At 36.8% G+C, this 12,508-nt stretch overlaps 1 protein-coding gene across 1 annotated transcript in view; it reads left to right on the plus strand.

Annotated features, from left to right (window-relative positions):
- LOC145601439 (transportin MOS14-like) overlaps positions 1 to 11,321 on the plus strand; it is a 33,286-nt gene extending 21,965 nt beyond the window's left edge. Inside the window, exons 17-24 of the mRNA XM_081657460.1 lie at positions 1,189 to 1,271; positions 1,934 to 2,121; positions 2,254 to 2,346; positions 4,711 to 4,898; positions 5,012 to 5,123; positions 5,711 to 5,868; positions 7,372 to 7,488; positions 10,485 to 11,321. Coding sequence (XP_081513586.1) covers positions 1,189 to 1,271; positions 1,934 to 2,121; positions 2,254 to 2,346; positions 4,711 to 4,898; positions 5,012 to 5,123; positions 5,711 to 5,868; positions 7,372 to 7,488; positions 10,485 to 10,715 — 1,170 coding nt within the window. The 3' untranslated portion in view covers positions 10,716 to 11,321. The remainder of the gene's footprint in view (positions 1 to 1,188; positions 1,272 to 1,933; positions 2,122 to 2,253; positions 2,347 to 4,710; positions 4,899 to 5,011; positions 5,124 to 5,710; positions 5,869 to 7,371; positions 7,489 to 10,484) is intronic.
- The last annotated feature ends 1,187 nt before the right edge of the window (positions 11,322 to 12,508 follow it).

The raw sequence follows: 12,508 nt of genomic DNA on the forward strand, positions 1-12,508 counted from the left end.
CCCAAGGTGCAATTATTAAAAAACGGAGGAAGTAAATTGTATCCAAAAGGGGAAGTGTGTCACTTAAGAAACAGAGTTTTATGAATGTTTGTCACATTAAAACAACAGAGGGAGTACTTTGCTGGTATTATAAAATAATTTACATTTTAATAATTCTATGAACTACAATATAGATGTGACCTACTATCATGGCACAAACTATATTAGGAAATGTGATAACCTTATTGAACATCATACATAATTACTCCATCTATCCCATAATACCTTACTATGTTTAATTTTGTCCAAAATACCTTACTTGTTTCTAGCTTAGGGGTGGGGTCCACTCCATATGATATCATTTCTATACCTTTTCTTTATCATAATTATATATTTTTTTCTCTCTTCTTGTTGGGTCAAATAACACTACTACCCTCCTTTCCCTAATCTCTTTTTTATGAATTCAATGTAACCCATCCACCCATCCACCATCTCTTTTTTGCACAACCCCACTATCTCTTTCCTTGATTTTTAAAAAAAAAAAAATTTAAAAAAAAAAAAAGGGAAATTCTACATAGTGGCCCTCTATATTCGAATTTTCTATGTAGTGCACCAATTCCACTTAAATTGGCTAACCCAATGGATTATGGTAATTTCTTAACCTAAATCAATTAAATTACTAACCTACTCCTCAGTTAACACCACCTAGCCCCACCACATAAATCACCAGAGCCACTATTGCCAAGCTTACCCTCACCACCCACCATTTGCCAAAAATTATTACTAACCACCATGTAGAATGGCCATATGTATTTTAACAAAACTACCTATAACTGTTCTCCTTAAAGCGTATGCTGAATAGAATTTTGGTAATATATATTGGGACAAAGGAAGTATTAACTACAAGCAAAAAGTTATATTAAATGTGCTTGGCATGTAATAATTTTATCTGAATTATAATTTGTGAATTATGGAATCATTTTGAGAGGGATTTTCTTATGTAAGAATTTTCCTTCTCATCTCATGAAATGATTTTCATTCTCAATAATGCCAAGATAAAAGAAGGTTGTTATTCTGGTCTAAATTTCCTGTATATGATTATAGTAGACTGGACTAGGGGATCCTAATTATAGTAGTCTCGTCTAAGTTTTCATTCTTAATCACTATCATTTATACGTATGCAAAAACTGAGTGGTGAAAAATTATCAGGTTAATGATGAGAAGTATGGATTGAGGCAGAACCCAGCTGCTTATACACAAATATTGAATTCTGCCTCCAGGGGATTGCACAGGTTTGTCCTTGCCATATAGGATTAAAGTGCCATGTTGAATGGAAATATTTTAAAGTTTGGAACATAACTAGTTATTGGGTTTCTGGACCATTGAGGTTTTGTATTAATATTGAAGAGTGTGAGCTGAAACTTGCTCTTTCCATCTATCTTATACATAAATCATCTCAGGTTATTTTCCTTTTTCCCTACTTTTTGTTGTGATTATTTTGAAATCCATCTGATTATCAGCATTACATTTTTTTTTATTTTTTTATTTTATATCTTTTGGGTGTTGGGGCTGGGGGGGGGGTGATGAGTAGCCTTTTTCTCCTCTTGTTTGTAAAAAGACGAGTGGTTCCTGTTTATTGGACATTTCCTATATGAATGGATTTGAGGGAAGAAAATAGTCTCACAGTATTGCTTTTGACCCAGTGCTTCAAGGACAAGAATCACACACTCTTTTTTCCATTCATATCCTTTCAGGATCAGTCGTACTTCAATGACAAGAATCACACACTCTTTTTTCTATTCATTTCCTATCAGGCTTGTCATTTTTTTATTATTAATATTAATGTTATCTCTCCAGTCTTTTTAATCTTGGTTCTTTTAAAAAAGGCCTTGTGCAAATTTACCTTGTTACTTTCTGCAATGCTGCATTCCTCTAATATGTGCTATTCAAACAGGATAGGAACACTGCTTAGTCATCTGGCTGCACCACTTTCTGCTGGCTCTACTGCAGATGATCCGCTTCTTGTAATGTTAAGCATATTTTGGCCAATGATTGAGAAACTATTTAAATCAGAATACATGGAAAATGGCAGCTTGTCAGCAGCTGCTTGCCGAGCACTTTCCCAAGCTATTCATTCATCAGGTAATTGTCTTATTGAGGAACTTCCCATGTTTTCCCCACCACATAGTGAGGAAAAGGGCAGTTTTTTTTTTTTTTTTTTTTAAAAGTGAGACACACCTTTTGTCTAAAGTCACTCTTTGTTTCTTTTGCCAGGCGAACATTTCACGGTGCTGTTGCCCACAGTTTTAGACTGCTTATCGACGAACTTCATCTCTTTCCAGAATCATGAATGTTATATCAGAACAGGTATTCAATATGTAAGATGTTTGTTTGTGTATGGCTTGTTTAGAAGTGGGGAGAATCCGTGTGTGGTCTACAACATTGTAACATGTGCTGCATCTAATTGGATCATTGTATTACAGTAAAAGAGAGTTATGCGAGTAGGTCAAACTTCCATATAGTTTTAACTAAAGCTTTTAGTGGCTTGACTTGATAGTTTGATTAAATTTTATTTAAAACTAGGTGTCATAATTCAGTTTGAAAAATTAAATTTTGATATGTGTAATGCAGGCTGTTTGTACTTTCAACTTTAAAATCACCCAAATAATATCTACTCTTATTTACAAACCATAAGTGGGTACACACCTGTAATCTGTCCTTTATCTTTCATCAACTTAAGACATGGGAAATTTGTAATAGAGTTGAGCTATTCCTGTTTGAGCGTCATTGTGTTACACAGACTTGTTTGCAAGTGTCAAACATGGGAAATGTTAATGTAAAATGGAGTTGAGTCTGCACTTCATGAAATGCATACTTTTTTTCCCTATGGTGCACTTGTGAAGTATCAATGTCCATTTCATTGTTTGAATTTCAAGTATTATGGATAGTAGTGGTTGATGAATTTGAATAACAAAAGAGCTCAGCATTAATTGTTCGGCGAGCAGGAATGTGAATAGTATGATTCTTAAAATTATTTTAGAATATAGTACTCTATACAAGACTTTTGCTATTAAAAAACAAAGAAGCATAACCCACATTGCCATCGAAATGTAATCGTGGTCCCCTTGTTTAGTATAAACTTATTGCAAGCTTGGGGTTAATGGGTTATATTTATAAACGCCCTCCATAGTTTTTATGAAACACTTATGGGCTACCTCATTTCCGTAAGTGATGACTGTAATCGTGATGGACTGTTATAAATAATTTCAGCAGTGTGTTATGGATAATATCGAACTTGAGCTTTTTCAGTTGCTACTTCTCTTTCTGATGCTTAATGTTTAACCTAGGGGTGTCATCATATACAAAAGGAGTGATAAGGATTAGATCTGCATGCCTTCTGGCAGTCACAAAGCTATTTATTCATAATATCCAGAATTCCAGACATGTCAAAAGTCACTAAGATTCCTGTATATGACTACAGCTGTACAAAAGCCCTAATAAACTGAACTTGAAACCTTGGCAAGGCTACTGTTTTTTTTTATCTCCACATGCACTGTCAAATTGCTAAAGTACCATGTTCTGAAACCGAGCAAGTCTTTCATCATCCTTCTTTTCAAAAGACATCCTTCACAAAACAAGGCTGGGCTCAATTTATCCCAAACAGAGCTAAAGATATTAGCCAAAGAGAAAGAACTCAAGTGCAGATAACCGACTCATAATCATTAAGACAGAAACACTTGCATCAATTCCTTCTTTTAAGATTATCATATGCTCAGATCTTTTCTTTGGGCAAAAAAACGTTTTTTTTTTTTTTTTTTTTTTTGGGGGGGGGGGGGGGGGGTTGTAGGAGGAACTTGTGTCATCCAAATATCAATAGTAAAGAAGAATGGGATTTTTTTATTAGGGACATTTTAAAAGGTCATAATAGAATAGGGAGTCATTCTTTTTTTTTCGCCATGCGATCTTGCATCCCCCTATAAATTGAACCTTTCCAACAGGAAGACATCTCCATCATTAGAAAGTCTAAAAGAAACATCCCATAGCTTTTGATTACTATTCTGCTCTAAAACTTATGAATTAGTAGCCTCCTTAAGGTAGGTAAAATCTGAAAATCGAGCTTTTAGAGACTGATCCCCATGCCAAATGTCAGGCCAAAACAAGCCCCTTCTCAATTGGATTTTCTTATGCCTGCATTATGAGAATAAGAGATCTTGCTTCACTACAAAGGTATATCAGTATATGCACTGTATTTGAGCTTCATGATGTTCATTCTTTATGCTTCACTTTATATCACACCCCTCCAAAGCTGCTTCCTCCTTAAAACTTTCATTAGATTGTCATAATGCCAAGCCCTCCAACATGCTTGAGGCAACATAAATCTTACTACTTCACCCAATGAAATTCTTTATCCAGTTCATTGTGAACCTGTAGGAAGTCATACTCAACTTTTTCGTGCTTTGTAGCCACACTGGCCATCAAAGTGAACATGGACACGTAGTAATAAGCTTTTGCTGTACATAGAGATACAAGTGCTGTTTATCGTCTACTTTGCTTTAGGAGGCAGCTGGTATTTCCTCCCCTTTTTTGTAGACACAATTGAAGTTTTCTTCATCTGAAATGGACCTTTTGCCGATGATGAAAGCTGTTAAAAATTTGTGCTTCAATTTCAAGTTAAAATATGTTCTTGCACCTTGATTCCTCTGTCTTGAAGTTCTGTATTATATCTTCCAGCTTCCATCATTGTTGAAGAATTTGGTCATAGGGAGGAATATGGATCTCTATTCATCTGCACATTTGAGAGATTCACCAATGCAGCATCAGTCACTGCACTTAATTCGTCTTACATATGTGATCAGGAGCCCGATCTGGTGGAGGCCTTTGTTAGTTTCACATCTAGTTTTGTTCGTGTATCGCCTAAGGTACAGTCTGCTCTCTCTCTCTCTCTTGAATGTCATTTCTTATTATTTGTTTTTTCTGACGAAAAATATCTGGACAATAATGTTAATGTCATTAGATTTTATATATTCTGCAGAAGGTATTGGCAGCATCTGGTTCCTTACTAGAAGCATCCCTACAAAAAGCAGCAATATGTTGCACAGCCATGCATCGTGGTGCTGCTCTTGCTGCTATGTCGTACATGTCATGTGAGTTAAATTTTGCTCTAACTTTGCCCAAGATTCTGTTACTACTATTGTGCTACTGCATATAAAAAGTTTGTGTTATTGCAAATTTTTTTTATCACCTCTGTTCTGTAGAGGCTGTGTAATTCAAATTATAAATTGTATGGAGTCTAGGATATTACATAGCTGTGTAGTGCATTCTGATTGGGTCTAGTAATTGGATTTTAGCCATGTTGAATCATTTTGCCCATGCGGAATGAATTCTAGTTTGGGGCACTTCGGGCTTGGTTGGGACGTTCCTGGGTGAGTTCAATTTTTACAGCTCTACAATTATGTTATATACTTATACTTCCAGTTTATGCCATAATGGCCCATAGCCTAGACTGGCCAGCATGTACTATGTGATGCCTACTTATTGTTGAATCTTTTGAATCTATTGTGCAAAAGAATTTATTGAAATAGGAATTATTTCCCTACAGTTATATTTCGTTATAGTGCATATTTTATCTTTGGCACTCTTACTGAGCTCATCTTTATTTCATTTTCATTGCATTTGATTTCCTAAACTTTTTTATTTGTTTTATTATTTACCCTTTCCCATGGTATGACAGGCTTATTAGAGGCTGCTTTGACCTCATTGTTAGAATCTATGACAAGTATGTCTGAAGAAGCTTTCAGTGGTGTGGCCATTCAAGTTATATCCAATAGTGGTGAAGGAATTGTCTCAAATGTGTTGTACGCTTTGCTTGGGACCTCTGCAATGTCAAGGGTAAGAGACTGATTGATATAAGATTGGTAAATCATGCCACCTTGGGTATTTTGTGAGTTGACCTTTGATGTAGTTTTAAGGTAAGAATTGCTGGGGTGTGGTTGTTTAGGAACATAAAAGTTGTTTTTTTTAAAAACATTTAGGTGTTAGGTTCATAATTTCGCAACTGAGTATATTTTGGTTGTTTATGCATCTTTTAAAGTAATAAAAAAATACTTTAGAAGTAATATAGGAGTTTTCGAGGAGGATGAGTTTTGTTCTCCTGATAATATCCAAGGGAATTAGCCTGATTTTGTAGATCATGTTAAATTGTCTGGAAACTAAGGGGCCGTTTGGTTGGGGGTATTCAGGAAAGGGGATGAGAATCAACTGCCCCGATTTCCTTTGTTGTTGTTTGTTAAGCACTTTTAATCATTCCCTTTACCCTCTCCATTACCCTAAATCCTTCCAACTTCATTCCCACCCCCCCCCCCCTAGACTTTTACATTCCCTTTCCCTACCCACCTTCACACCACCACATCACCATCTTCACACCTAGCAACACCACCGAAAACCAGCCAGACCACCGCCGCCCCTCCCCCGACCACCGCCGCCCCTCCCCCGACCACCGCCGACCTTCCCCCGAGCCTCGCCGCCCTCCTTTCCCCCGAAAAAACCACCCCTACCCCCGCAAAACCCTAGCCCCAATCTCCCTCAACCCCGAAAACCACCGCCCAACACCACCTCACTCCTTCACTGCTCCCCTGCTCCAATGCAAACACTAACCCCGCAAAACCCACATTCCAACCACCAATTCACCGCAGCCACCAACCATCACCAGCCGTAACTGCATGATGCAGCCCTCACTCCCCTTTTCCATCAATATTGCAGCACGCCACCTGTCACAACCAACCTTCAACCGAGATCTGTAACTCCACCAATCACAGCTACAACCCACTATCAACACCCAACCAACAGCTCGGGTTAGGGTGTCGAGGGCGGTGGGAGGGCTGGGCGGCGGTTTTCGAGGTCGAGGGAGATCGGGGCTAGGGTTTTGGGGGCTAGGGTTTTGCGGGGCTAGGGTTTTGCGGGGCTAGGGGTGGTTTTTTCGGGGGAGGGGCGGCAGTGGTCTGGGCTGGTTTTCCGGTGGTGTTGGTAGGTGTGAAGGTGGTGATGTGGTGGTGTGAAGGTGGTTGGACTGGTGGCCTTTCATTCATTCCATTCCTTTGTTATTCAAAACAAACAACACCCCAAAATTGGGCGATTTTCATTCCATTCCTTGTCTTTCCCTTTGTTCATTCCATTCCGATTCCCCCGTGTGAACCATACGGCCCCTAAGAGTATGATGTCTCGGATAATTCCTCTCATATGCCATAGTGACTCCCTGAAAGGAAATAAAAAGAAAAAAAGTGTTTGAGATGAAAAAGTCAAGATTAACATGTAAATTTCTTTTCTTATATTGCATGTTTTACAACTTATTGCATCATAATCAAAGGTTAGTAATGTGTTCCATTTTTGGTACAGGTTCACAAGTCTGCAACAATTTTACAACAATTAGCTGCAGTATGTTGTTTAAGCGAGAGAACATCTTTGTCATCAGTCCTTTGTTGGGAAACCCTGCATGGATGGCTTCATTCAGCGGTAACTTTTCCCGTTATGCTCTCACAATATCTTGCTTTGGCTGCATACAGAGCGCTCTTTTTTTATTTTTTATTTTCCCTTTTTGTTCTCCAAATCAAATAAACAGTAACATTAAACTGACCTCTCGTACCATTACCCAGTTGCTTCTTAATTTCTTACGACTGTAATGAGGCTTTTATGTTAAATGAGGTGAGGAGTCTTAGTACCAGTCTTACCTATATTATTCCATTGAGGATGTTTTAGCCTTAACCTATGAGAGGTTTATTTAGAATGATAAACAATAATCCAAATTATAACCACTCTTCCAGTATTAATCCCAATTATAGGTTTTTATACTATTATCTTAATTATAGGGGACGATTTCCCAAAATAATCCCTGGTGAGTGGTGACCAATAACCTATTGAACCAGTTAATTTTTTTTTATTGTATCTCTTTTTATATTTCCCTACCTCTCTCTTCCTCTCCAGCCTAGCCAAGCTCCTCACATGCCACCACCTTAGCCACCTTAACCCGACCCCAACCACCACTGCCATCATGAGCACCACTTACCTGCCACCATAACCCAACCCCTTCCACTAAAATTGGCCTATAAGCCCCACTACTAGCCACCAAATATAACATTTAATCCCCCTGGACTCCTTATCACCATCACTGCAATATACATCTTTTGCACTTCTCCCCTGAAAACAAAAATAATCTCATAACTGCACCTCAATCAATTGAGGAAGAGAAGAGAAAAGATAGAGTGAGATTGTCATACCCACAAGAACAACCACCATCATGAACAACCACCACCACCCCTTGCTACTTCTACTGCTGTGAAAAGTGGAGGCTGTAGTGGAGGTAGCAGCGACAATTAAACGTTTTGTGGTGGTGATTTATGTGGCATAGATAGAAATAAGTTTTGGAGGAATGTGGGGTTGCAGACCGTGGTGGAGCAGGGTGTAGAAATAAGTTTTGGAGGAATGTGAGATCACAAACAGAACTTAACAGAATAAAGCACAAGACATGAGATGGATAAAGAATATCTTGATAACTTTTTTTTTGTGTGGGTTACTAGAAACAGTGAGTTTTATTACTGTCCAATATCTTCTAAACAATTTCACCTTTTGATTAATGGTAAATAATCGTCTAATTGGTAACCTTAAATGTAATTAACAGGTGATTTTTTTTTTCTTCTTTGTACTCTTCCACCTCATTAAGCCATTCCACCTCCTTCCATGACCACCATAACAAGGCCTTGTTCGGAAAAATCTAGTTTGAGAGGTGGATGTTAGTTGTGGTATTAGTTGTTAGTTGTGCGAGTAATTATTAATTGTCAACATGCTATTAGATATGAAGAATTGAAGATAAATATTTTTTTCCTGAAGATGTAGAAAAAAAATACTAACGGCTACTTTTAATTTTCGAAAGCTAATAATTTTGGCTTTTGATAAAAGTTACCCTCACCACTACATTGCCAAACACTCAAATTTTAATTGTAGTGATTTGGCATGATCAAACCACTGATGTCAAACTACTAAAAGGTGCTCAAAAGCTATTGCCAAATGCCTCAAATACTGCCCATCCCTATCTTAGATAATCATACCCTTACAATGCCACTGATGAATGCCTCAGTCGGGCACCACCTCACCAACACCCCGTCAATGCAACCTCAAGTCCACAAACCAAGAACACCCTCTCGTTCTTTCATTCTCGTCATCCCTCCCCCTCTTTTGATCTCTATCCTCTACCACAAGCCTACCCTCAATCACAAATAAACAAGCTCACTGCCGGTCAAATTCTAGCTCTGTCACCTGATATCTGCTAATTTGCTGCCACCCACTGAACCATCTCAATCTTCTTCTTTCTCATTTTTTGCCTATACGACTCTAATACACCAAACCCAAAGTTTGATTTCAATTATCATCTGAAATTCTAGGGTCCAAATGACCAAGTGTCATCATCCAAAATGCACATGACAACATCTCCATACTTGTAAGGTCCCTATACTTTCTTCGCTATCCTACATTCCTACCCTCATTCGTAAATATTCACAATATAATGCCATGTCACACGAATGTTGCTTCATACAACTAAAACAACTTCAATGGAGGAAAATTAGACGGCTAGACCTCATAATTACCAAATTGAACAACTCATCAAATTTTTGGATGAGACAATATAAATTTCCACACTAATATTTTACAATTGAAGCATACTTTGGTATTGTATCAAATTGTTACTATTAAAATTTAAAAGTAATAGTTATGCCATCATTACTTTGGTGGATTCGTATTCAGTGAGGAGATGCGGGAAGGATGGGGAAAGATAGGGAGCTGGGTAGGAGGAGATAGGATAATATATTATGTATGCTTTCAATAATTTTTCCAAAAGCTGGTTGGTCAATTTGAAGAGAGGCACTACATGTTTTACCTGCTGTACTGGTGACCTAAAGGTTAAGGATAAATTTGAGAAGGTACGGACTGACTATTGGATTATTCATTTTTTTATACAAGGTGGGAATGGTTTGTGTAATTGTGTCCAGGAAAAGTTTGGATTATTGTATTGGTTAATTGATTTTCCATATAGAACTTACTTCGTATATTAGAAGATTTTAGAACTTCTTGTATCTTGAAACTAGTCAATAGTATAGAAAATGATTTAATTTCTAACGTACGACATGGAGATTAAGTGACATGGAACGGACAGCTGAAAACAAAAACTTTATTTTATTTAGATCACCAGAAAAAATGGGGGCTAAATAATTCATTTGTACCATTTCTAGTAATTGAATTATTTTTTACATGAAAATATTTCAGATAAAGTGGGTCAATTGGTTAACTGGATTTTCAAGTCATAAAGTAGAGATACAATGTTCCAGTAAGAAAAATTCTGACATATTTGAATGCAGATTGATATTGCTGCTCATCTAGTAGAACTAAAAAGCATTTTCTATTGGATTATTTCTTCATACATGGATGTGAATGTCTTTGTAACCGCTTTTATTCATCAGGTACATGGGATGCCTGCTGAGTACTTGAAGCAAGGTGAAGCGGATACTTTAGTCCCAAATTGGCTGAAGGCCCTAGCAGCTGCAGCCTCTGATTATCTAGAAAGTAAAACATGCAATGGAATAAAGACAGATTATGGTCATGGCCATATGCAAGGTAAAGGTGGAAGGGTACTGAAACGTTTGGTACGTGAATTTGCAGATAGTCATCGTAATCTACCGAATTTTACTTGAGATGGCCGGTGATGTTGCAAACTAAACTTGGGTCTGAAGCCTGGATTATTGCACCAAGACTGACCCTTCTTTATAATGGTGATACTTGTGCTTCAGAAAGTTGTCGTATCTTCAACGCAAAATGAAGCACTGATCCATGCATATTTCTTCCTTCAAAATTCCAATCATTGTACAGCATTATTTCCCCGAATTTTGTATTCTTTGGGGGTTCAGCAGCCAAATTTTGATCCTACATAATTCAATATCAATTTCCCTCCGTTAGATTCATGTAATTTTGGGTCTTAGGTAAGGATGCATACATGAAACCACCCCGAGCCCCTGTCGTTGGAGCTTTGAGAGGTGAGTTGTGAGATTGTATAAACTAGTGGAAGTACTCAAGTACTGTCCACAAATGAAGCACTTACCAATATAATGAGGGCATTTTTTTTGGATGTTCTGAGAGAGCATTCAAATGGAGAATTGTGATGTAAACAGTATGTTTATTTATTTTTATTTTAAAAAATAAATAAATAAATTGGAGGGGCAAGGCCTCAAATCTATATAATAAATCTAGAGTCAACATTTCACCACAATCCTCCAAAACAACACTCATATTCTTACATTTTTATTTTATTTTTTAGGGGAAAAAAAAAAAAAGAAACTGCTTTCCATCATTCTAACCATCTAACTTCGCAACTTTTTTTTTCAAGGGAATCCAATATTTTTTTTTTTTTTTTTTTTTTTTTGAAACAAGGAGACTCCAATATTTAATATGAGTAATTTGTACGTAGTATTTTCTTCCACAAATTATATATTCTTGTATAAGCACGGTACATAATACGTTTTAGTAAAAATAATGATAAAGTTCTTGCAAAAAAATCCTGATAAAGCCACTCTTACTATCTTATCTTACATGATTCTACTAAGTTCCATGATAAAAGATTTAATCACTCTAATTGCTTGGCCAACACCTTTAGCAAGACCCTCTTGATAACTGGTGCATAAATTAAACAATCCAATCTTTATTGGGTCCGAGAATTTGAGATCTCTGTAGAATTTATTCATATGAAAACATTTACTAAATTAGAATGACAACTGACAAGTATCTTTGATTCGGAAAACATTATGTTGAAATGTAAAGGATTTGTGTAAATGCATGTTAAAGCCTTTGCATGCATCGAATACTGTACTCGAAAAACTGCCCTCCTCAAACAACACCAGCGCTTAGGCCAACTGAGGGTATGTTCTGTTCTATTCACCTTATTTTCACTTATTTCAGGTGTAATAAGTTCATTTAAGTTCAGGTCAGGTTTAATAAGTTTTGATAATGGTTATCCAAGTACTAATTATAACTAAAATAAGTTTTAATACGGTTTAATAAGTTCAGATAAGTTCAGGTAAGTTCAGATCAGTGAAAATCAGGTGAATAAAACACACCTGAATTTATCCACAGTCCACTAGCCTTTGTATGCCTTTGCATAGCTACGTTACAATTTATCATTTTATCTATGCCAAGAGCCATTATTGATCACGACATTCTTCTAGAATATTAATATATATATATATATAAACCAACTTTGCGTACATTCAATTGACTTAACATATGAAGCGACTGTAGGGACAAAGCAATCATAGATGATCATCAATGCCATTCTTAATAATCCTTTCATTTCTAATGGTCCATAATTCCTAGAGAATGTTAACTGAAGCAAGATTCTAGCACTTCAACTCCATCCTTGCTAAAACAAAGTGATAAATTCGTATAATTTGGAATAGATTGTTGGTAGCATTTTGTTTTAGCAAAAATGTAACTA

This window comes from Chenopodium album, chromosome 21, assembly GCF_948465745.1.
Source record: "Chenopodium album chromosome 21, dcCheAlbu1.1, whole genome shotgun sequence".
NCBI classification, from domain to species: Eukaryota; Viridiplantae; Streptophyta; class Magnoliopsida; order Caryophyllales; family Amaranthaceae; genus Chenopodium; species Chenopodium album.